The sequence below is a fragment of the Podarcis bocagei genome (genome assembly GCF_964188305.1).
Source record: "Podarcis bocagei genome assembly, chromosome: 5".
In the NCBI taxonomy this organism is placed as follows: domain Eukaryota; kingdom Metazoa; phylum Chordata; class Lepidosauria; order Squamata; family Lacertidae; genus Podarcis; species Podarcis bocagei.
This window is the reverse complement of record NC_138129.1, coordinates 98,205,841-98,232,643: the sequence shown is the minus strand read 5'-3', so window position 1 is coordinate 98,232,643 and position 26,803 is coordinate 98,205,841. Positions and strand designations below refer to the sequence as shown.

General features: G+C 40.8%; 1 protein-coding gene across 3 annotated transcripts in view; it reads right to left on the bottom strand.

Annotated features, from left to right (window-relative positions):
* The window catches only part of COP1 (COP1 E3 ubiquitin ligase), a 106,532-nt gene that overhangs the window by 67,146 nt on the left and 12,583 nt on the right, over positions 1 to 26,803 (bottom strand). For 2 of the 3 annotated variants that reach the window (XM_081194386.1, XM_081194388.1), the window contains exons 6-11: positions 25,014 to 25,082; positions 18,882 to 18,941; positions 17,145 to 17,221; positions 15,860 to 15,917; positions 11,874 to 11,988; positions 9,328 to 9,463 (exon numbers count right to left, since the gene is read on the bottom strand). In XM_081194386.1, the coding sequence (XP_081050512.1) occupies positions 9,328 to 9,463; positions 11,874 to 11,988; positions 15,860 to 15,917; positions 17,145 to 17,221; positions 18,882 to 18,941; positions 25,014 to 25,082 (515 nt within the window). The remainder of the gene's footprint in view (positions 1 to 9,327; positions 9,464 to 11,873; positions 11,989 to 15,859; positions 15,918 to 17,144; positions 17,222 to 18,881; positions 18,942 to 25,013; positions 25,083 to 26,803) is intronic. The other variant, XM_081194387.1, reaches the window with a different exon arrangement.

Genomic DNA, 26,803 nt, shown 5'->3' with positions numbered 1-26,803 from the left:
CCCTAAGAAGATATAACTTGTCAATACTAAAATTAGCATTTAATGATGTGCCCGCAAAACTTAATGGGCTATCTAAAATTATTTCTAAGAATATAAATAGTGTGCATATTAACCAATGACACAGTTTGCTTGAAGGTCAGAAGCCTGAGAGTCAGAGACATTGCAGGGGTAAAGTCAACAAAGAGATAAAGAACTGCCTTGCCAATATTCATCTGCTGAGTAGAAGAGAAGAAAAACCTTTAGTATGCACACAGTAGCTTATTTTGAAACGGAGGAGCTACTCAAAGTCCCAGTTATTCTGCCTCTATATATAAATAGAAGAGAATTAAAGGTAGCAGTTAGGTCCATTCACAACTGCATAATGTCCTGAAGGAAACTCTACCTGAACAACCTGTTTTGCATAAAACAATACATTGGAGAAAGCATGAGCCAAAGAGACATATTGTGGGCTGGCTCAGACATAAGAACCCTTGACATGCCAGCTTCAGCCCTTGCATAGCTTCAGAGATCAAGGACTGTTTGCTGACCGGCGCCGCAAACAGTTGGCACATGATGCACTGCCACTTAAAACAGTTACAGTTATCTTGGTGGTTCTGCAACTGTCAGGATATGTGACATGTAGGTATGTGGCAATTCTATGATGACAAAAAAGCACAGAACTTGATACTAAACCTAACAGGCAGTATTCTGAGAATCTCACCAGCCTTTATTTTTTTTAACCTTGTTTAGTCCTTACCACTGCAAAGACAGAGAGGATGTAGACAATATATGCTGACGTAACAGAAATGGCAAAATAATAGTTTTGTTGGTTAGGAATGAGGCTTCTGCCCCTCCCTAAATTAGTAGGACCAGAACAAGTTATGAATAAAGAGAAAAAACTGAAGAGCAAATGCAAAGTTAGCAACTGGGCAAGCTTGATAAATCTGCATCATTTATATGGGGCACAGAATTTTAAATCTTCCTAGTGGAAAATTGGATTGCCTGGGAACTTTTTTATTTTTTTTAAGAACACAGCACTGTGGTACTTACAGTCCAAAAAGTAAGTTTGTTTTGCAAATTAGCAAGCCAAAGTTCATGCATTATACAAGGACCATATTGTTTCTTGGAGATGAAAAAGATGCCCTCCTCCAAATGAACATCTGCAGTATCTTGATATATACTTTTAAATAGGCTACAAATTAAGATTAAATGTTTAAAAAAATCATTTAATTATCTGCAGATGGAGATTTCTTTGAAGCTTTAACAGCTTTAATGGGAGATGGCATCTCCTAAATATCAGGGGCTAAAAATGATCAGCTAAAGCTAAATAAAAGAGGTCCCACTGGAGGCTTAGTGGCTTACATTTATTAACTTCCTGAATTCAAAGTATGCAAATTTTATCCCTAAAAATTAAAAATCTCTCAAGCATACACAATAAAGCTATTTTTTAATTCATCATAGAACCATTATAAGCAATGCCAGGGAAATCCATAATGAGACTATTGTTTTGACAATCAAGATGCAAAATACCAGAAAACAATTCAAGAAGACATTACAAACACTCTTAAGAATTGCCAAGCCAGTTCTGTTAATTTTATGTTATACTTTGAAGTGTGAACATGCTTTAGTGCCATTGTATTTTCTAGACAATACTCTGGAATGGAGGCAAAGTGTAGTCCTGCCAACTGAAGCCTACATAAATGGCCAGGTCCCATAAAGTTGGCACCGTCTAGAAGGGCTTCACAATGAACTACCGCTGAACACAGCACTGCACATAACTGCCAACATCTACATACTAACAGAAAACTCATTCTCTGAGCATGAACCATTTTGTCATCAAAGCAGTACCATTCACACCTAAGCACTGGCAAGCCTGGGTGAACAGACCCTGTAAGCAGTGTCCACAAAATAAGCAGTGTCCACAAAATTTGGCTAACAGCTAAAGATCTGAGGTTGCCAGGATCTTGTCCCTCTTTCTCCAAACAGGTCAACACACAGTGTCTCATTTAGACCTTTATAGTCTAGGACTAGGTCAGTGTTGAGGAACCTGTGACTAGGGCTGGGCAGTACCTGCTTCCCAACATTGTAATATATCACCAGCTAAACCTCGTGATATCCAAAAATATTACAATGTCGGAAAGGGGGAAAGAAGGTGGGAAAGAAGCAGGCAGTTGTTACCCATGCAGATGATCAGCATCACCATGATCAGCTTCTGCCACTTCCTGGCAAGGCTGGGCAGGCGGCACTGCCCCAGGTGGGGCGCACCAGCCAAGGCACCACATGGCATAGCACTGAAGAGCCCTGAGGCACCGCTGGCCTCCCAGGAGCCAGCAGTTGTGGCCTTCCGCTGTGCAAATGGCAGCTACCAGGAGCCACCCTCCAGAGCATCACGCAAGGCACAGGAAGCGGCTCCGTTCCGCTCAGTGCTTGGTGCGAGGAAGGGAGCAACCCACTGACACTCACATGGCCGGGGAAAGAAATGAAGGTGCTGCCAGACTCCTGAGGCAGGTGGCTGGCCTGAGGAGGGAGCGAGTGAGCAAACATCAGGTGGCCTGGCTGGGGTCTCTGGATTAAAGCATGCAGTGCTGGCTGCAGCCAGAGGCGAGCAGGGATTCACAATACATTGCCTGCTCTGAAATTCTGAAATTACTCTCGCGATTTTAACCTTAAACTGGTTTTAGGCAATGTATCGATACATCGCCCAGGCCTACCTGTGACCCTCCCAATGTTGTTAGACTACAACTCTTATCATGCCCAATCATGCTGGCTGGAGTTGATGGTGCCTAGGCCACAGGTTTCCCACCCTTGTCCTTAGTAGACCTTTGTGCTATCACAGTCAAGTCAGTGTGCTCTTACTAAACCTCAAACGTCTCTCTTATTCTGGCCCAAGGACAGTTATTTCAGGGTATTCTTCTAGCTATGCTTCAAGACAGCTCTGGCAAAACATGTGTATTTCAAACTAAGCTATTGAAATAAATTAGAAATCTGAACTGAAAGACCTGACACCCAAATCCACTTTTACTACATTAAAGAAATATGATGTGGGTCATAGAATCATAGATGGAAGGGACCTTCCTGCTGGCTCCTCAGGAGAGTCCTTACCCATCTTTACACCCTGGCATCCCCTAGAGCAGAGGTTTTCAGCCTTTTTGAGCCCACGGCTCCTTTGAACAACCACATGCTTTCTGCGGCTCCCCTGCGGGATACAAGGGAATCCCCACTTATTTTGGAGTTCCATTCCGAGCTACCACATGGGGATTCCCTTGTTCTGCCCCTGCCCCTTTTGTGTGCCACTTTTAGTGTGTGTGTAAGTGGGAGTATGTGTGCCAGTAGTTCACAAGTGGGGACTCCCCTGTACTTGGTAAGAACTTGGGCTGTTTTGTCATTTAGTGGTTTTGCCTATCCTTTTATGAAGGATTAAAATTTAAGCAGTACAGCTTTGAAAAGGCGTTTAAAAACTTATGAGTCATTCACCGCCCTGCTCAATGTTCTTTCTGTAAGGTGGCAGCCAATAAAAAAAACCTGAAACACGATTCCTAAGCAGCCCCAACTGGCAGTGACTCAGGCCTCCCCTCAGCAACTGGGATCATAGAGATGGGCTAGAGGCACAGACTCAAGCAGCACTCTTTCAAAGATAACATCACATAGCACAGAGATACATGGAAAGTAGAGAAGCACATCTTATTTGTCCTTTCCGAGTAGGGAGTTACTGGCTTTGTACTGGAAGCCGAGTTTTGTTTTCATCTGAGGGATGATTTAACCCTTAACTTTCTAACTTCTAGTGACAAGGAGGTATGGAAACAAGGAAATCTGTACCAGTCACAAGCCAAGCACAGTAAAGTAAGCCTGAAGAAAGCAGTCCAAGAGGAGATATGGATTTCTCTCATGCATCTTCTACCCTATTATGAAGAAGTTAAAATCAGAAGTGAGAGAAAAAAGGTTCATGACATAGTCATGAAGTACTATGGCAAGAGGCTGCTATCGTATCTTCCTTATTCCCACATGGAACCCTTTCCCAGTACCATGGAGACCAAAACAGAAAAATGTGCCCATATGATGTTGTAATTTTAACATTCTATATTTCCCCCCCTTATTATGGAACTCAAGATGGCATACACAGAGTTCTCCAACAGCCCTCCTGTCTAACCACTGAGCAGACCCAGACCTGCTTAGTTTCAGAAAGGTGGTGGTGCCATATCCCATCAGAACATACACCTCAATCACAGCTTAAGCAATCAGTTATTAATGTTGAAAGCATAGCAAAGAAAAGGGGGAAACCATGCATGTATTGCCAAGACTGAGAAACATGCCCTGATGGGGTGCCATGTCCTTTCTTTCCCTATAGCTCACTAATGAGGTTGTGGTTTTCTGAGCACCTCTGAAATAAAGTTTTGCCATGTGTCCTTTAGGCCAACCTAACATTCTGCCTACGCAAGAGTAACCATGTGTACAGTTGAAGCACTTATTGAAAATCACTGTAAACCTTTGCAATGAGTTTTTATCCTTCTTTGTAGGCTACATTACTCCAACCTAAACACACACTTTTGACCTCCTGTGCCACACACATTAACAGCTACTGAGAATATTCTTAACCGCACTCAATAAATACAAGTTGCTAGTATCAAAGGACATCACAGTAGACCAGTTATAGACCTGTTCTATCAGTTACCAGTGCAATTTTAGAAATAATTTAATTCTGCCATACCCTTGAACCTCTCTACTTCAATTATTTAAATAAATTCCTAAAAATCATTGTCATTCAAACATTGCAGATTCTTTATTCATCTTTTATATGTCTTAGTACTGACTTTCACCATGGGGAAAACATTAGAAGTTGTTTAGCTGCATTAACTGTAGACCAGAATCCAAATAAGCTGACATTTTTACTCATTTATCAAATTTCTGAAGACTGCCAGGGTGATCAGTTATCAGTAGGCCAAAATTGTATGTGCAGACTCTTATGTTCAAAAGTTGTTTTACATACATGACATAGTAAGTGTGTATGCCACCATAAATGCACCTAGTGAGAACTCTCAGCCAATTTCTGGTCCCTGATCCATCTATACCAGGGGTCTGCAACCCGCGGCTCCGGAGCCGCATGTGGCTCTTTTACACCTTTGCCGCGGCTCCGGGGCCGATACTAGTGAGGGGAGGAGGCGCATTGTGTGCTCTGACACTCCCCACTGTTTTAAATGTCGCAATGGTTTTGCGGCTCCCAGTTTTTTTTTCTTCGGTCCAAGTGGCTCTTTTTGCCTTAAAGGTTGCAGACCCCTGATCTATACAATACATATGTTTGGTACAGACAGATATTTTTGTCCACACAACAACAACAAAAATGAAATGTGTGAAATAGCTCTTAAGACCAATTCCCCCCCCCACACTATTTATATACAAGGTGTTCGCCACATCTTTCTAGCATTTTATATTGATTTTATATTATTCTAGGTAAACCTGAGGACACGGGTGGTGCTGTGGTCTAAACCACTGAGCCTCTTGGGCTTGCCAATCAGAAGGTCAGCGGTGAGTTGTCTGCAACTGGACCTAACTGTCAGGGGTCCTTTACCTTTACCTTTAGGTAAACCTGAAGCACATTTCTATTGATTTTTTTAAAAACCCATTGTTGATCTTTATTTAATATCAACATTTGCTAAAATGGTCATAGAATAAATTCAGAAAGAAAGAATGCCTCAAATGTTCCTTTGTTGAGCCAAAGTGCTATGGATCTGCAAATTTCTACTGGATACAGAACTCATATTCCAAACGATGCAATGCAATGCTGATTCCAAAGCAAAGAGAGGTTGCCACCTTGTGGGCTAGTAAACTACAGCTATTAATTAAATGATATATTGTTGTTATACTTCTTGTAAGATCTGCTACAAAAGGTGAAAACATGTTTTGGGAATATTTTAAGAAGCATTAAATAGCATCCTGCCTCTTCTTGCCATTTATCTGAAAGGGATTGAAAGTGTTTGCTGCCAATAAAAGCAGCATGTAACAGATGTTATCCCATTTACTCCATCGTTCCAAATTGGCTGGGGTGACTAATGCAACTCCAAATCCTATGCAGTAATCAGAAGAAAATCATAGCAGCAAAGCAATAACAGCAGAAATGGGAAACTGGAAGTAGTCAGAACTTAGCAGGGAAGAGAAAAGAGCCTCATGATTTAGCTTTTCCATAGGAAATAGTACCTCCTCTCAAATGCATCCTCTGCCTTCTTGAGAGTCCTGGAAGACCGCATCCCTGCCTTGCAGGCCTTTTCCCACCTGGCCTGAAAGGGCAGGACCCTGACTGGCTCCAGCTACCAAAGGTGAGGCTGCTGAACAGACTATTGGGATGGAGTATTGTTTAGAATGTTTTGTTGGGGGGGTTGCTGTTATAGATATTAATTTTTTGTATCTTTATTTTCGATCTTATTATTTATGTGAAAATTGTTCGATCTGGCTGTGTACTTTTTGATGTTTTATTTACTGTTTTTGACTACTTTGTTTTATTTGTAATTATGTAATTTTTTATGCTGTAAGCTATCTTGAGCATGGTTTTAACTATGCATACAAATAAAATTATGTATGTATGCATGTATAAAGAGTCACTTGCAATACTGGTGCTTTCTGTTAATTTACTGAGTTTCTTAGTCCCTTTTTGGTCACAACTTCACACAGTTTGTGGTTGTGCCACATGCCAGCCCTATCTCTAGCCAGAGGAATTGTGCTAGAAAAATAGCACTGTGGATGGGTAAACAGAGTGGGTTTGGTCTTACTCAGCTGTGCCTACCTGGGTTCTCAATGCAGCATCAGTCTTGAGGGTGGGGATGGGGGAGGGGCTGTATTTCATATCTCTCTCCAATCTTCCTGTCTGCTTGAGTGGGAATCTAGAGTGAATGTACCTGGCATTGGACAATCAGGACATATTAAGGAGTCTGCTGGTTTACCACCCACCACACTGCCCAGCAGTCTTGCTGACTGAGCTGACAGAGGTGGTCTTGGAAGTGGTCTTGAAGGCTTTCAGACATCTATGCTGTGGGAGCTGAAGGTTTCATGGCAGCTATGACAAAAATGGGGCTGTCTCAACATGTCACTGGCCACACACACAGGAGGCCACACCCTGGACCTGGTTTTCTCAACCAGGCAGGAAGAGAGTGATCTGAGAGTGGAAGGATATTGACATCAGTCTTTTATCATGGTTGGATCGCCTCCTGTGGAGTTTTAGGTGTCCAGCAGCTTTCCCCCTCTGCAGAGGTAGGGGACCTATTAGGATGGTGAACCCTCAGAGGCTCAAGGATCTAGTTGGTTTCCATATGATTCTAGGGAATTGTCCCATCTAATATGACTGGGGTTCCTGCTGAAACACTGCCTGATCAGTGGAATATACAGATGGCTCAGGCCATTGACACACTTGCCCGAGCTCCCTTTCCCACTTGACAGAGCCTCGCTGGCTCCTTGGTGTAGAGCAGAGCTGAGGGCAATGAAACAGACAGGGGAGACAGCTAGAGCGCAAGCAGAGAAAAACTCCAAGTAAACGTAAGCAAAATTAGTAGGTGCTCATTATTGAGCCTATTTATAGTGACAGTGAAGATGGCCAAGAAGACATACTTTTGCTGCTTCCATTACATCCCCACTGGGTCAACCAGCAGAGCTTTTCTAGGTAGTATGAGGCCTTTTATAGTCTGACCCAAAGAAGGTAGCAGAACAGACAAGGGCCAACAGTGACTTGCCTGCAAAAAACTGCTGGCATCCATCCCAACCAGCACAGCAAATGGTCAGGGATGATGGGAGTTGTCAGTCAGCATCATGCTGACTTATCATCCCAAATGTAACCTGTTTCATTTTCTATGTGCCCTTTTAATTTTATTTTCTATTTAGTTTTCTATCTTTTGGACAATTTCTAGACAGGAGGTGCATAGACAGTAAAGAATGTAACCAAACTAGACATTTTTTAAATTTTAATTAGTACCGTATTTTTTGCTCTATAAGACTCACTTTTTCCCTTCTAAAAAGTAAGGGGAAATGTGTGTGCGTCTTATGGAACGAATGCAGGCTGTGCAGCTATCACAGAAGCCAGAACATCAAGAGGGATTGCTGCTTTCACTGTGCAGCGATCCCTCTTGCTGTTCTGGCTTCTGAGATTCAGAATATTTTGTTTCTTGTTTTCCTCCTCCAAAAACTAGGTGCGTCCTGTGGTCTGGTGCGTCTTATAAAGCGAAAAATACAGTATGTCCATTTAGTGTTCTCAAACATGTTTTTGATATCTAAGTAATGGACACCACAGCATTTTTTTTAAAAAAGATGTCCTTCAAAAATTTATAACAGGCAAGCTCTTTCAATCATTTTTCATTCTTCCAATTTCTTTTATGAAGTTTCCTTATCTTTGTGAATTTCTACACTAGGAATTGTTAATTTATTTGATTGAAAAACCAACATAAAATGGTTCTGCGACTTACTGACAAATTATGGATTTAACAAAAAACAATTTAGTTGGCATTAAACCATTTTCTTATCAATGTAACTTCATCATGTCTACATTTACACCTCATCAGAAAGTTATACTCATTTGTTTTAACAGCATGTTTGGTTCAGCATTTTGAATCCTCCAAGACAGAGCTATTACTGAAGTTGATCATATTACTTCCTAATGCCTAATTTAGCATCTTAAAAGAATTCAACTCCAAGGTGTTCAGAACGTTATGGAGAGAGAAAAAGCTCTCCCAAGATACTCAGCTTCAAGCTTTGTCAATTTACTCTTCTAAAATAAAGTTGACATTCTAATGGAAATGCTCTACTTACAGCATAACAGGGAAGAAAGGGAAAAAACAGTGAGCTGTTTTTAAAAAAGCTGAAGTACCCTACAGGGCAATTCTGTCTGTTTCTGACTGCAGGTTGAACCATGTGTTGAACCAACTATATATATTTCTTATATTCTTGCTAGGCAGATTGGAATTAGAGGAGATGTCATCTTTAAGATTTCAGCGTTTTAAACTATTTGTATGTCTTTAATACACAAAAACATTCTTGAATATCTCCAAAGACTCAAGTTTCTTCCTATATTCACTGACCTCCCAACTCAATTCAAACATACAGCATTCTTTTCATTGATTACGTTCCAAACTATTCTACTCACAGCAAGTTCCTGCTGCAATGCTTGTGCCTCATTTGGCAAATTTAATTTCAAGCCCACTCATTGATTTACCAAGCTTAAGAAGGAAACCAAGAGGGAGAAATTGTGGGCAGCATTCATGCAGGCAAAATACTGAGGCCAAAGATAGACCCTCAAGTAAAGGAAGAAGTTTGCCTGACCCTATGAAGTCCCATTTTGTAGAATTTCTAGCATTTCAACAACATTACGTATATTACCTGGATACTATGCTGGATCCATTGTAGAGGTCACTAGCATACGACAGTGTTGCGAGGGGTCGGACAGAATTGTAGCGAGTGAACTTGGACAGACACTCCTGAAATTCATCCAACTGGCTTGAGGTTCTGCTGTCATCTACAAAGGTGTGTGGGGGGGGGGGAATAGGATTTTTAGATGGTAGAACACTCAGGAGCCTCAGCAATTAGTGCAAGTGGTACATTATTCAGTGACACATGTTCTGACATCCTTAACCACACTAACATTCTGACAGCCAAATTCTACATCACTTAGTTTCTGAATAGTCTTCAAAAAAGGCAGGTGCACACAAATCACATTACAGCCGTCTAAGCTGGATATTATTAGTGCATGAGGCTAGGCCCATCCTTTCCAGATGGAATCACAGCCTAAGCAGATACTACTTTCACTGTTGGTTCAGCAATGGCAGCAAGTTCTTCCACCTGCACCCTCCCTGTCTCATTTTAGGAAGGGAGGAAAAGGAAAGCCTTATTGGTGGTGCAGGGCAGATGACAGGGTGCCCTACAGCAGCCCCCACAAAAAGAAGTCACCCTAATTCATACACCACTTCCCAGGACAGACATGAATACAGGGACAGATGAAAACAGAGTAGGAAAGTGGGAAACTATATGGAGCCCACCCAGGAACTTAAACAGGAGTGTGTCCTGACAGAGCAGATGAGAGAAGAGGATGTTGCAGAATCTTGGGCGCCAGAGATGGAGGGACTTTTGGCCCAGCAGGAAAATGAGCCTTTGGATTTGACAAATGAACTTGGAAAAAACCAGATTTGGAAAGACAAAGTTTGGACTGATTTGGAAATGGGGGGTTGGATTGACCCCCCTATGCAGGGATGTTTGGACTTTCCGAGTCTGGCAATGGGCCGTCAGAGGTTTGGAGCTGTTGGGACTTCCAAATTTGGAGGGAATTTGAAACATGTCTTAAAATACCACATGGAGTCTAGTCTGGACTATGGGAAAGGGGTTGATTTGTTGAAAAGGGTCAAAAACACTACTAAGCTGGAGTTCCCACGAGTGAAAGGAAAATATGAAGAAGAGCTGCGGAAGGGACATGGAAGAGATTTGAAGGCCTCAGATATAAGATCACCAGGTTAATGTGCCAGACTAATGGGATAAAAAGGACTGACAATCCTGGGACCGGGGGGAGGGGATGCTGGAAGAAGATTGGATTGTTTTTATTTTCTTTTTTTATCATTAGAAATGTTTTATAAAATTGATGAACGTTGGGAAAATGTTGAAATGAAATTACTTGGCTCTTGTAAAAATGTTTTAAGAATTAGGCAAAAAGGTAATGGTTATGAGAAGTTGGTAAAAATAAGATTTAAGTCTTAAGCTTTAAGGTATTTTATAAGATAAGATGAAAATAGAGTAAGGTAATGTAATGACAGAATATTATGAATTATGGAAAGGATTTGCTGCGACAATTATTAATCAAGATAAAGAGATGGGAGGAGGAGGAGGTCATGGAAAGAAGGTAATGAAAGTGGAGAATTTGAAAATGATGGTTTTATTTTTTTCTGTTTTTGTCTTTTTTCTTTGTAATTTTTTTAAAAAAATCTTTTTTCAATAAATATCATTTTTTTTTAAAAAAAGAAAACAGAGTAGGAAAGGCCACGAAGAACTTTGAAGTTAAAGAAAACTAATTTATGCTGATTGCAGATAGGGACAGGAATCTATGTAGGGAATTTAAAAGAGGAGCCAAAGAGGTGAATGCTGTTGGCAGTGAAGTTTTAGATATAGACATAGGTAAGGAGACTGAGGTGGCACAAGAGAAGGCAATTAATATACTATTTTTGAATGTTTTTAAACATTTATTCTACCATATGGTTTCTCAAGATGGTTCATAGTAGGTTATAAAATATACATATAAAAAAACCCCAATCATAATGAAAAGCTGCGATAGTCAAGGAAAGAGAAGACTAGAGGTTCATGCTGAAGTAAAATATAGTTTCCTGCTTGGCAGGGGGTTGGACTCGATGGCCCTTGTGGTCTCTTCCAACTCTATGATTCTATGATTCTAAGTAATTGTGGGTGGGGACTGAGAGAAGTCTGCCATATTGTACAGTAAGTCAGACTGAATTTTGGGGACAAAGCAGGGACGAATTAAATAAAGACAAAGCTTTGTATCTGGTTGACAGGGTGGAGGGCAATAATATGAACCAATGGAGAGAATTACATTGGACCCTCTGGATACAAACTTAATTCATTCCAGGGTCCGTATGTACCCCGAAAAGTCCACATCTAGAAGCACCCCTTCTGCGCATGTGTGCACGGTGAAACCCAGAAAGTTACGTTACCCAAGGGATCACTGTAATAAGGAACTGGAGGGCAGACAAAACTACAAACCAGAAACAAATCAATATTATGGCAGTGGGTGTCAATTATCTTGGTCGCCTAGAGAAGTCAACCTCGGTGAGTAGCAAATTGCCATGCTGGACAGGAGAATACAGGTAACTGGATGTATGGTAAAGACACAGTTAAGTACCCCATTCAGTAGCTAACAGGTATTCTACCTGATACTCGAGTCATCCTGGTGGAAAAGTAGCATTGCTCCAGATCTTCAAAATGGGCTGTAAGCCTCTTCCTCCTTGATGCTAACGTACTGTTATACCAAGGCTGCTTCTTAGCCTGAAAGAAGGAGGGGGAGGAGAAAGGCTGTATTCAGAAGCAACCCCTTTGGCAGATTCTACTGCTCAACGAATAAACAGTAGATAGACATTTCAGATATGCGAAGAATCAAAATAAGGGTTAACATTTGTATTTGCTTCTGATTTTGTCAGTGGTCCACATGGGACGTCTTTTACCTATAATCCTTTTGATATGAAGGTAATAATTACAAGAGATCTATATTTATGCCTCAGGCATAAGATTTGTAAGAGAAATATCACACAAACCAAAGATCACAGTATTCTGGTGAACAGATGATACAACAGCAACTTCTCTAATTTCTTGTCATACCACTACAAAAGAAATGACACCCAGCTCTCCAAGTTGAGGGGAGGGAATGGAATGTCTTTATACTAATCACTTTCAAGGAAACAAATGACCAAGAAAATACTTCTTGAGCTCCCTTTCCCCCAAAGGCAACTTATGGAACTACAATACTTCAAAGCATACAAATTTCAGGATTAATTGCTATCTTGAATTTTTTTATGCAATTTCTTGTTGTTAATACAGCTTTTAGTAGAAGCACAACACTTGCACATTTACAACTCAACATTTTAAACTCAGATGAGTCTAAATAAACAGAATAGAATTCAAAATTCAAAACTATAGGCATACACTCACAGAGGTGAATCTAAACAAACGGAATATGATTTAAAATTGGGAGGTGGGGGTAAGCAATGCTAAGGCTTCAAGTTTTCAATATCCAAACTTAACCAGACAGAATAAAGTTTGTGAGTCCTTCACATTTCCATGGCAGTCCTGAGTTATGTATAGATCTGTGGCATTTATGGATAACTTAACTATACATTTTCTTGGAAAGCAAGAATCTTTACTGTCTTCTCATCCCCAGTTGATTTTGCAGTCACATGCTACTTAATTATAATGGTACTCATTAAGAACTCAAATTACCAATGTAAATTATAGAATATGTATACCAACAAAAAAATGGTGATTACATTTTTGAAAAATGTTAACAAGACTGTGGACTCGCCACTCTGCATTTCATATACTAACATCAAAAAACTAATTAGGAATGACTGATGAGTAAGTTCCACTTTGATTTGTATGGAATTTGGTTTAAGGTGTGCCCATTTAGAACAAACCTCAATCCATTCTATCTGTACTACGGTATGGGTTCCAGGACCACTTCCAAATGAAATCAATCCACCCCTTTGACCCATTAAGAATATAGTGTTAAAACAAGCTGATGTTACACAAAAACTGAACACACCTCCAAAAAGATTGCTAGGTGTAGTTTGTTCAAAAGTCAAAGCAACACTGAACTCTAAGTGAACCAGAAGACTGCAGCTGCCATGTCTTGCATGATAGTATTGTACAATGTACCTTTGTATTGCAACAAAACTAAGAACCTGCTCTGTTACTAAATGATCAATCTGCCATAATGCATTTTTGATAAAATCAAGCTGCTTCACATCACACAGCCTGTTTTCTTCAATGATCTGTTCACTCTCTTGCTTACTATGCCATCTCAAGTAGTTATATTCAGTATACAGCAGGAAGTATTTCGAAAAACTTCTTTAGGGCCGAACTATGTAGGAAATATGGGGACGCGGGTGGCGCTGTGGGCTAAAGCCTCAGCGCCTAGGGCTTGCCGATCGAAAGGTCGGCGGTTCGAATCCCCGCGGCGGGGTGCGCTCCCGCTGCTCGGTCCCAGCGCCTGCCAACCTAGCAGTTCGAAAGCACCCCCGGGTGCAAGTAGATAAATAGGTACCGCTTACCAGCGGGAAGGTAAACGGCGTTCCGTGTGCTGCGCTGGCTCGCCAGATGCAGCTTTGTCATGCTGGCCACGTGACCCGGAAGTGTCTCCGGACAGCGCTGGCCCCCGGCCAATAGATGTGAGATGGGCGCACAAACCCCAGAGTCTGTCAAGACTGGCCCGTTCGGGCAGGGGTACCTTTACCTTTTTATGTAGGAAATATACATATCTCTCGCAAGTATCTGAAGGGTCAATAGAGAAACCCAGACTGGATGAAGATTCTTCTTCTTCTTTGGCGATCCCTCATAGCCGAGTAAGATTGTCTTCCATAAACACGATTTTAACAATGAGTCATTAAGTGACTGTGGAGGCCACACGTCATTCCACAGTGGGGACATTGGTTTCCGGGCGGGAGTTGATCACGGTGTGGATTTGCAAAGCGTGCCTTCCTCTTAGCACGTTTCTCCCTTGCGTCCTGAGTTCGAGTGTCTTCAAAGCCAATGACACCTTTGGTAAAGGCTGTTCTTCAACTGGAGCGCTTGCAGGCCAGTGTTTCCCAGTTGTTAGTGTTTATACTACATTTTTTTAGATTTGCCTTGAGACAGTCTTTAAACCTCTTTTGTTGACCACCAGCATTATGCTTTCCATTTTTAAGTTCGGAATAGAGTAGTTGCTTTGGAAGATGACCATCAGGCATCCACACAACATGACCAGTCCAACGAAGTTGATGTTGAAGAACCATTGCTTCAACACTGGTGATCTTTGCTTCTTCCAGTACACAGATATTGGCTCGCCTGTCTTCCCAAGTGAGGTGTAAATTTTTTCAGAGACACCATTGATGGAATCTTTTGAGGAGTTGGAGATGGAATTTATAAGTGGTCCATGTTTCACAAGCATACAGTAGGGTTGGTAGTGCAATAGCTTTGTAAACTAGCATTTTGGTTTCCCTGCGAATGTCCCAGTCCTCAAACTCTCTGCATTTCAATCGGGAGTAAGCCGCACTCGCAGAGCTCAGGCGATGTTGGATTTCAGCATCAATGTTGGCCCTTGTGGAAAGATAACTGCCTAGGTAGGAGAAGTGATCGACATTTTCCAACGTTACACCATTGAGTTGGATTTGTGGCGCTGCAGAGGGGTTATTTTGTACTTGTTGGTGCAGCACTTTGGTTTTTTGGATGTTGAATGATAGGCCAAGCTTTTTGTAAGCTTCTGCAAAGATATTTAGGATGGTTTGGAGGTCATCCTCTGAGTGTGTGCACACTACGTTGTCATCAGCATACTGAAGCTCTATGACGGAAGTAACAGTAACCTTACTCTTTGCTTTCAGCCTGCTCAGATTGAAGAGATTTCCATCTGTTTGATATATGATTTCTACTCTGGTGGGGAGTTTCCCTTCGACAAAGTGCATAGCAATGAAAATAATGAATATAGTTGGGGCAATAACACAGCCCTGTTTAACACCTGATCCCACTGTGAATGGTTCACTTTGAGAGCCATTGTTATCTGTGATTAGTGATGATCTGAAGGGTCAATAGGGAAACCCAGACTGGATGAAGATTAGGGCACTAGATAAGTGGTAAGCAAAACCTTCCCCACTGCACTGTTTTCACAATGAAAATATCCCCAAATCTATTTGCTCCAAGAGACAAAATATATACACTCTGTCCCACAGGGTAAACAAATGTGAAGAGTGACAAAATAGCTAAACTGTGGTTAATTGTAACTATGGATAAGGAAAACAAACCAGCTTCAAAAAAAAAGCTTCAAAAAGTATGGTTTGAAATTTGTATGTTTTCACTTGCCATATTTAAGACTGTCTCAGTATAGACAGCACAGCAAGCTGTAGCTAATAAAATATTAACTTCTCCTTTTAGCTGCATCAGAGGAGGGGAGAACTGTGTAAGTCTAGGAAGAGACTAGGCTTATTCTTGTAACTATGGTTTAGCATTATATCCTGATCAGCATATTTGAAAACTTTAAATGCTCTGCATTTAAGCTACAAACTAGTTTTCGCTCCTCACCGTAAATATTTAAGAACATCCATATCACCCTCCTAGATTGAGCTGTCTGAGGTCAACTTCCCCATCTTTGTACATGCCAAGGTTATTTTCTTACCTGGGAAGTACTGCTAAATCCAGGAGGTTGGCTGTATTCTGTAGAATCAATAATGCTACTGAAAAAATAAAGAAAATAATCTACATAAGGCGTTAAAATATATAGTGCAAGTCATATACATTTTCTCCATGTGCAACTTTAGTAGCCAGAAAAGTCACAGTGTCACCATTTGTCATCAGGGAACATCTCCACTCAGTCTACCGTCTACCTTCTCTACGCTTCTACCTTTCTAGAAGCTAGTAAATGGCATTCCAGTGCATCTCCTCACACTTAAAGAGCAACCATTTGCCTTGAAACTGGGGCTTAAAGCTCACTACAAGCTATCATCACAGTAACGTGAAGCTGCCAGGAAAGCAAACCTTAAGGCATTTAAAGGGAGGTAGTATTACACCTTGCCAGACATAAGAGGTTGACTTTGTTGCTGATTTTATTGCAGTTCGCTGTACCACACACATTCCCTTGCACCGCACTCCCCATTCTGCCTTGCTTGATCATGCCTCCCCTACCACACCATCCACTTTGTATGGAAATCATATGGATTTCTACTTCCTTTCACCATTCTTCTATTCTTCTAATCAATGAAGTGTGATCTTTAATCAAAATGTTGGTCTTCATTGGCAGAAAAGGTGTGGTTAAGGTGGGAAGGAGGGGCAGTTTTGTTATCTAGTTGACTTTCTGAAAGTGCTTACTGATTATTAGAATTGTGTTCAACTGGGGCTGCTTCACTGGTAAATTTGCTGGAGTGAGTTTGGGTGTTTTCCCATTGGAAGCTAGATGTAGGTTTCGGGACTCTGATTACTAGTGACAAGGATCTTCTCTTCAAGGTGGGAACAACAGAGGCCCTAAGACATTTCTTGTTCCATGGTGTTGTAAGAGGGAGAGTTTTCCCTTTGGGCAAGTATACGTTTGGGTAATTTGTTGGACTGCAAAAAAAATGTCTCCCAAGGTTTTTTTCTTCCTCCTGGACGATTCAAATTCCTGGCAAAATGTACTAGCCCCAAAATTTTGGGGAGAAGCACAAAGCGAACTCTAGACAGTTGCTTCAAAGGGAATCAAAACCTTGGGCTGCAAAATATTTCCTATCCCCATAGGACATAATCCATTCCCATTAGTTCTATACAAACTGTATTTCCTTCCAAAAAGACAGAAACATTAGTAAAGCAGATGAGTGTAGACTATGGCAAGAGAAGGAGGGAAGGGGGGAAGATGAGGGTGGAGCAAGTTTTGTTTTCATTTTACGAAGTGTGTTCTATACCAGACATGTCAGCAAACAACAGAGTAGTACCTGTGGGAAGGTGAGGGAGCCTCAAACTGAGGCACAGTGCTGTCCTCACTGACTGGTGAATACAAGCCACTCATTTCCTGCAATATAACCAGATGCAGCACAGTAATTATACAAAGTAAGATTCACACCCCCATTAACAGCAGGCACCTTTAGGAAGATATTACTTAACTCATTATTTTCATTTCAACTCAGCTAGTTTCATAGAACATTCCTAGCATTTTCTGGAGAAGCTAATGCTATTTTCTCTTTTTATGGTGCTAAAGCAGCTAAGCCACACTGAGCTTATCATCAAAGTGCTTTATTCCAAGAGCAGGCTGGGACAATTAGGACCAATATCTTCCATCTGAGCCTCTTAATATCAGCCCAGATGAAGAAAGTCAGCTGCTATCTCTCAAAATGTCCAAACACTTTTATAAGCTTAATGGTGAGACAGGAGCTCTGACATAGGATGATGCATTTGAATAAATAGCAAGTTCATTCCAGCATTTCTAAATTAGCTTCTCAAGATAAGTGAAGCCTACCAGGCAGCCTATCTGAATAGGCAAACAAAACTCTTAAACTGGTAGGGTCAAACTGCAAAGTCCAAAACTAAAACTATGGTTAAAAGGTTATTATATTTTTTGTGGACAGTAACGTCCTAATGTACAGTACTTCTGGAAACTAACTAGACAGGATTACTAAGCAGCTTTTCTCTTACTGGAAGAAATTTAACAAGCACCTGAATATTCACATTTATAGCCTTCCTTCATTCACATCTGCAACAGAATAGGTGGCAGTTCCCTGTAGTCTTACACAGTTACATTACTTATATAAATATAAGCAATATGTGGGCTCCGCTTATCAAACATGTTTTTCCAACAAAGAGCCCCAATGGTTAGCCTCAGTCCAGTACTTATATATGCTGCAACCACATGGGATCAGGAACTGCCACATCTTTGCAATAACTTTCAAAATGGGGCTCTTATTCCAGAAAAAGAGAGGGACAAAGTAAACAGAAGGGGCGAGATCACTATTCCTGTCTACTTGAATGTTGCCACTTGGATGCAGCCTTTTCTTTCTGGAACTATCATTTTATGGGCTGAAGGGAAGTTCTTATTGTTGGTATCTGTCTCGAGAGACAATGGGGTCGAAATGCTGTTTTAGCAGCACAGAAGTGACCTGTCTGGGGCTCAAACCTGGGTAGTGTGTATGGAGGTCGTGGGTTGCCCAGACAACAAGACCCCCTTCTCAGCCTTGCTGATGTGGGCCAAAGAAAAACGGAGTAACACATTTGGCACCAGCTTGGCGTACAAGGTGCCACCCAACTGTCTTAGGAAGTTCACTCTGAATTTGTTTAGGTTACTCCTTGGCTTTTTCTTCTCCCGAATATATCCCACAAGGCAGCAGAGGTGTAGAATCAGAGTCCGAAGTGAAGTATGACCCATAATAATTATTTCTTTTGAGCCATCTAGGATTATGATGCAACTCCCAATACCTCACAAGCTGAAGCACACAGAAAGCTACACACAGAGAAATAAATTCTGAATACACTGAAGGTATACATATATTTGAAATACCCTCTCATCAAGCGGAAACTCAAGCATTCAAGTGAACAAATTAACCAGAAAGCTTAATCTGTTCATTTTCATCATTACTGAAGTAACTGCCATAAACTTAACACAGCAGCTCACAGCAATGCAGACAGTTTAATGGAAATGAAAAACTGCTCAAGTTGCAAACAATGGCTCAGTGCCTCACCTCTACTCGTTTGATATCTTCTTCCAGAACACTCAGCTCCTTCTGGATCTGCTCCAGTTGCTGTGGATGAAAAAAGGGATAAGCAAAATCTAAGCCAATTTGTACTGGAAACACTGACACTAGCATAAAATAAATCATTTTCCTTAAAGAGAAGGAAGCGCAAATGGGTTAGGAAAAAATACTCATCTCAGGTAGTCACTGTGCACAAAGTAATGTGCATTATATAAACAAACAAAAATGTCACAGGCAAGAACATTACGTTGCATAGCTTCAGTAATAAAGGGGCCCAACATTATTAAACGTTAATATGTGGTACTCTTAACATCCAAGGTTCTTAAAGTGATTTTAAAAGCAATTATGCTTCACATAATTAGAAAGTCACTGATAACCCACCCAGCACTTGTATTGCTATAGCCTGTAAGATAATAGCAAATAGGCAAAAAAATCCTTCGGAAACAAGTAAAATAATTCAACTTGAACCAAGCTGAATTTAATTTGCCTAGTGATAAACATTCTGTTTATTTGGGAATTGGCAATGCATCAATGTTAACATTAGGAATTTCAAATCTTTTGAAAGGAGCAGCTAAAATACAACTAGGCATTATATCAAACAACTAGCTTATATCAAAATATGTCACATCCAGGGCCCACTAAATCCACTGAATAAAAATCAAAACAGACTAATTACTAGTAGAGAAGGGGAGGAGTTATCTAGACACCATCAGTTTACCTGAATAGTGGTATCAACCCATACTGCACAGTAGCCATGATACGTAAGATTCAATTGTGACTAGGGCTGCCACCCATTCCTTAAAATGCAGAATCGTCTTGTATTTGAAAGTAAAATGCTAAGCTCTGTATTGATTTAATATGGGATGCAGTTTGTCTCGTATTTGAAGTGATCCTCCCATTCTCCATTCCCTCTCCCTCTCTACTCGCTGGCCCTTTAAGGCTTTTCTGCCCTGCCTCTCCTCCTTCCACCATTTTTGTCCTGGCAGTGAAGTCCTAGCTTTCTTTGCCTCATCATCTCCCTGAATCCATTATGTCCCAAGTTCTTCACAAGGATGGGAACATCCCCTCCCCCCACATCCCCAAAAGAAGGACCTTTGCATTGAGGAATTCCCCCATCTCTCTTTCCACCAACCACTTTTCCATCTATGGGACAGCCCACTCTCCCCAAGAAAACAGGTCTCCAAATTGTCCCTAGTCCTCTGCCTCTTTGTTGCTCCCTGCCTCATTCAGTTCTCTCCCTCTCCTTACACCTCTACTCCCGCATCCCCGAAAAGAAGCTTCTTCCTTGTGGCATTCTAATCCCCCCTCCCATACTTCAAATACGGTAGCCTCTTTGAGTTTCCCCTACACCTTCAACCTTCCTTCAGTCCTCTTTGGTCTCCTTCTCATTTGCTTTCTCTCCCTCATTACCCTGGCCGGCTCCTCAGATCTGTGGAATCTGCCCTGCCTTACCCTTTCCCCCCTTCTTAACCCATCCTGACACCCCACCCCCATTTTCGTTCTTGGGATATATATGTGTGCAGTCAGCACATCCCCAATGGGAAGGGTCTGTCCACTTCCCTACTGACATTGAGCCTCCCCTCTTTGTCTGCCTGCCTTGTGTGCCCCCCCCCACCCTTGCTCTGCTTTTTTTGCTAACTGTGATGTGCCTCTGCAACAGCTTGGGGAGGAAGAGAGCCTGCCAATGCCTGCAAAACTCTATCCGTGCAGAGATCGGTGCCTGCTTTACTTTTTTCTCTTGGTAGACATGATGGAATGGCAGAAAGGGTCCTCCTGGGAGGTTTGCAAGAAGGAAAGGGAGTCTCTTCTTTAGGCTGCAAAACTCCCTTGAGTGGTTTTCCCTTCCCTTGTTTTTGCCGCATGTAATGGGCTCTCCCTTTTTAGTGTCCAATAAGCCAGACCCTTTTAATAGGATTAAAGACCAAAGCTGCGAGGAAAAAAGCAACAAGCGCTGGAGCCAGATTGAGGTTTCCTGCTTGCCCCCCATTTCCAAGCCCCCCACACAGACCCATTTCCCCCTTTCATTGGTTAGCTGTCAGGAGAAGGACAAAGGATTGAGCAGGTTCCTTATCAGCCAGGAATATTTCAAAATTGGGGCACTTTGACTAAAAACAAAACAGCATCATCTTGAAAAAAAGAATCACATTATACTATTTCCAGAGTTGCTCTTAGAGCTTTTGGAGTCAGTCCCTCCGCTACAGAGAGAGAGAGCAGACAGACAGAGAACTTTCTTGTGAGGCAGCAAAGCTTTTGTGGTCAGAGATTTTAATTGCACCTGCAAACGTTTACAAGCAAGCAGCACTCTCACTCCAGCAGCTAGTCAGTTTTAATGGCAAATCTCAATCAATGGCCGTTAGATTACTACTTTTGTCACAGAAAGATCTTTGCAAAAACGTGGCTGCTGAGAGTTGCCCTCAACACAGGGCAGAGTGTCAATAGTCACCTTCAAAACAATCAATAAAATCTCCAGGTTTTATTATCAGCTTTAGCACCAAACTACCAAAATGAGAGATAAGTGTGACCCTCTTCATTATTCGTAGGATATGTTTACCACACTCACACAATGCTTCATGCCACATTGGAATGTTACAATCCATTAGCATCATTCACAAAAGGATGTCTGAAGACACATCATGTGCCATCCAAACCCACAAAGTATAGCATACAATTCCTAACTGTATCACAATTCCAGATCCTGTGTTTATAATACACATGAGGAAGGAAGGAAGTGCTCCAGCAATATGAAACAGGCCACATAGTGGTTTAGAAAGTAACATTACATTTGAAGGTTCTGGGTAGAATAAAACAAAGTGATAACTTCTTTACCAAAGGACCACTCACCAGAGAATTAAACAAGAAAAACCTTATTCAGTTTGGCGCACTGAAAAAAACAAACCAGAATTTACCCCAGACACTCTTGCTCAGAATTTAGAAGTACCACCAACAAGATACTTAGTTTTCAAGAAGGTTTTGCAGTGTTTACTTCTTCAGTAAGCACTGTTGCAATCTCGGACCAAGATTCCAAGCCAGAGATCACTCTCTATTACCTGATTCTAACCTAGTTCTCTCCAGATGTTTTTGACTACTATGCCCATCAAACTAAGCCAGCATAGCTAATGGTCGAGGATGGTGAGAGCCATAATTCAAAATATCTGGGGCACCAGTTTGGGAAGACTATTTTATTATTATAAAACTAAAGGTGCTGTGGACACCTGTAACCAGATGGTTTCAGTATGCAAAATCAAACAGTGGATGATGATAGTTTTTCTTCATTTTCAAATAGAGGGGTGGGGCACACTGCCTACTTAAATGCCTATGAAATCTTGAAGCAGAAAAACCTAGGATGATGTGAACATCCCAAATAGCATCTCTTCGTATGAGACCTGAATTTACAGTTGAACAAACCCTGGATTAAGTGACACATCACCAGCTTGTCCAGGACATCAAGAGGGGCAGCTTCACAACTGGTAGGACCCACTACTGCTGCCAACAAGGAAAACCGAAGCTATCATCTGTGCAGTAAATGCAATAATGGAAAATCATACCAAATATATGCTTCAAATGATTGTTTCATTTGACCTACTCACCCAGTTGTGAAATGTGATGGGTGTACTTACATAGGCACCATATGCTTTCGTTACAAAGTCTATAAAATGTGTTGTTGCCAATAATTCATTGTATGTTCCAGAGTCAAATCTACCCCTGGTTATATGAACACTTTCCAAAAACCATAAAGATTATAAAAGCAACAAAAAGAAAGCTGATCATAAAGCAACTGTAGTTTTGAGTAATCAACTTCAGAGATTTGAATGCCACATTTTTCAAAAGGCAAACAAATGGATGGATGCTTATGGAAATGAGCATTAAACCAGCAAAAATCCCTGCTGCATGCTATTGTGGCTATTTTCATCTAACTGAGCAGTGAAATTGCTGAAACATATTTTTTTTAAAAAAAGGATAATGGAAAATTTACTACTGAAGCTAAAAGCCTACCTTGGGAATACAAGAAATAATGAACTATCTGTGATCTGAATGATTTTTGCCTTTGTCATTTCTCCTCCCCTATAAATCAATCATCCGATACGCATGTGCAAATGACCTAAGCAACAATGTTTGACATGAAAAGTGATTAGCAGGAGCTAACAACGGCACTGGAGAATTCATGTTTTTATTTGTCCACAATTACCACGCAATAACTAGTGACAGTCTCTCTTTCGCTACTTAACATCTTCATTATGTTGATGGAGGACCATCAGTTGAATGGATATATTTAGGAAGATGACAACTCCAGAATGTTCAGTATATGTACGCAGCTAAATAAAGTAGTGCAACACTTCCAGGGTAGCTGCCTTTGTAGCTGTTGCCTTTGTCTCCTTTGGGAGGAAGGGCATGCTATAAGAAACTTAATGAATAATTTTCAGCTGGCCAAGCTTCAGTTAAGTGAGAAGGGATTATATTGATATGCTCCTAAATTGGCCTGCTCACTTAAAGGAGGAGGTGCAGGCCTTGACTGAATCAGAGAATTGTAGAGTTGGGAGGGACCCCAAGGGTCATCTAGCCCAACCCCCTGCAATATGGAAAACCCGCCCTCCTTGGTATCTCCTGAGAGGATTTTAGTCTCTATGTCAACCCAGTTCTTTCTTTTCAGAAGCATCAGAAGAATGTACAGCTTAGGCCTTTCCTATTCACTCCTCTTGGCAATTTTACAGAATGCTACTACCTTATCTTCTGAAGCCTTGGAGTCATTGTACAGAAACTGAGTTCCCCACACCTCCCCCAAAATTATTTTCTTGCTGCCTCACTATTACCAGCTCTCTCTCGACTTCAACTAGACCATGGCACCGATCAACTGGGTACTGCTAAGTGGAAACCTCGCTCTGTTTCCAGGCTTGTTAACACTGCTAACTTTTTAAAGCCAATTGGCTATTTAAAGTTGGGGTATACATTTCAGGAACAAATAAAAACATATTTCCACTGTCACACACCTTTTTGTTTTCTTATGGCATTTGGGAGATCCTTCCCAAGGGTACCAAGAGACCATTCCAGGAAGTCTTAACGTACCCTGCGGTTACTGCTGGCCAACAAGAAAGTTAAAGTAGCCAACTAATTTTAAATCCAATTTACCATTCATAAGTGGGGTGTTCAGGGACAAGACAAAGACTATTTGCAAAAAAACTACAAGATTTGTGACCAAGAGGAAAGGCTTTTATATACTCAGGGACACAGGAAAAACAGTATAAAAATAGAAATAGAAATAATAATGATATGATGATGACAACATCTAAAATTAAATAGTCAGTGAGTTTAAGAGTAAATATAGTTTATTTATTCCAGGCTAATCATCATTAGATGCATCACCAATACTGAGGGGCAAGGGCAGAGTAAATCTGAAATCACATGTGCGCAACCCCATGGCCCTAAATGCACACTCATTTAAGTTGGAAGGACAAATATTCACACTGGCCATGTAGGGTAACTTCCTTTCCCCCCACCTAATAGGCCAACAAGCCTGCTGTAAACCTACTTGCATCCTATGAGATTTAACACTTTCCCCCCATTATAAATCAATTAAAGCAAAACTTCATGTTTTCGCAATACTCCAAACAGATACCATCTCCCCTTGTCCCACATTTTATAAAGATGGGATAAGACCTGCCACAATATTATTTCAGGGGGGAAAATTAAATCATCCTAGAATCTATAGTATATGTATGTACACAGTAGCAGGGTTTCCACATTAAGACTTTTTAAAAACTTTGCTAGAAAATAATTTGTAATGCTGCCCAATTCTAGCCCCAGCTGCAATTTGCTCCAAAAAGTTCCTGCAACTGCCAACAACTATGTCCTTGACAGTCTTCTTTCCCAGCATATTAAAAGTTAAGCAAAAGAAACACCCAATTCAAGTTGAAACACAAGAACACAAACCATCCTTCACAGTATGATATGGAGTCTTTCAAATCCATGTGTTTTAAAGATTCTGTTGGAAAGGATTCCCACCCCACACACCTTCTTTATTAACACAATGTGATATGCCAACTCGCATTATTAAAAATAGTGCAATGGAAAAAAAGACATCAATAGTAGTAAATCAAGTAGGTTGTGTTAAGTAGGTTACGTTACCTCTCTTTTATTTCTCCTGGCAACCTTCAGGAATTCCATCAAAATCTGTAGCTGGGCAGCGTGGGATTCCTGTAACAGAAGGTTTAGACATAAAAACGGGACTATGTGCCAAATAAAATAAAAAAGTAAATTTCTAAGATACATGCAAATATTTTCTCTCTCTGAAAATGTGCATATACAAGATGCTAAGGTGATACATGACTACAAATGGAAATATGTACACAAACCCTGTACAATAGGAAAGCCTAGCATGTACATTACATGGCAATCTGCATGGGTGGCACCTTGATAATTATGGAATGCCCTCACCTTTCAGATTTCACTGATGCTGACTCTGGTGGATTTACAGCACTAGTTAAAAACCCATTTATTCACCCAGATCTTTTTGTACATTCGTTCGCTGGCAGAAATGGGAACGACTGTCATTACACATCCATGTGATGTTTAGGTTTCAAACATTATTGGTTTTATAGGTAAAAAGTAAAGGACCCCTGGGTGGTTAAGTCCAGTCAAACTTGATTATGGGGTAAGACGCTCATCTCGCTTTAGGGCAAGGGAGCCAGCATTTGTTTGCAGACAAGCTTTCCAGGTCATGTATTATAGAACCAGCTTTGGGAATACAAATACAGGCCATTTTCACTTCACTTACGATCTGAAACCCACTCCAAATTAGATTTTCAGATTCTGCAATAAGGAAAATCTTGGTTGGAGAGAATTTGCTCCACAAAGTAGATCAAGTTTTGGCTTAGGGTCTTAATATTCCTAAATCTGGCTCTTTACCTAGTACAAGCATTTTATCTGCACCAGCCCAATATCCTTTATTATCAATGCTATCCTCCCCTTCTAAAAAATATATTTATGCTGCTAAAAGACAATGATACAATTAACACAAAAGATTCTGGAAAATAAGCAGAGTAAATTGTTACTGGAGGCTATATACATACTGTATATATACCAGGATAATTTCTCTGAGGAACTGAGAGTCTAAATGCAGGCATACAGCTATTTGTTCCACTTTATTGCGTTTTTGTCTGAAGACTAAGTTAAGGGAAAAGGTTGTGCAGCTGAAAAATACCGCATCACACTTCCCCAACCCAATTAATTAGATCTGCATTCACTATTGGTTAGGCAAATATTAACCAAGCCTACATATCCTTTTAAAAGTACTCCCCTTTTCAGTGTCTACTTAAACGGGACAAAAATGTTTCCTAAGCAAATTCCAATATTGTTAGTTCATACATTTATGCATATCTGTGCTACATGCCATAGTTGTGGTTCGAAGGCACATCATGTAGCAACCAGTACTGAATATAAGCAGCTTTGAGTTTGCTAAATGCTTGGATAGGAGACTTCCTGGTAACTCTCCTAAAAGTGGAATATAAGTGTAATAAATACAATAAATCTGTGCACAACAGGCCTTAGAAATATCTAAAGCTGTATAAACATACAAAAATAAGCCTTTAAAAAGTTCAATAGCTTTTCAAGCCAAGAATTTATGCATATTAGTGCACACCAAGGTCATTAAATCTGTTAAGGTGCATATGTACCCACTCTACACAGCAGTGGAATAGGAGGAGCGGGGAGGGAAAGTAGTGTCCTTTCAAAAAAGAAAAAATGATTTTGATGTTAGTTGTTGAAATCCATCTGTCTTGAGCAGGCACAGGCAAACTCGGCCCTCCAGATATTTTGGCACTACAACTCCCATCATTCCTGACCACTGGGCCTGTTAGCTTGGGATGATGGGAGTTGTAGTCCCAAAAATATCTGGAGGGCCAAGTTTGCCTATGCCT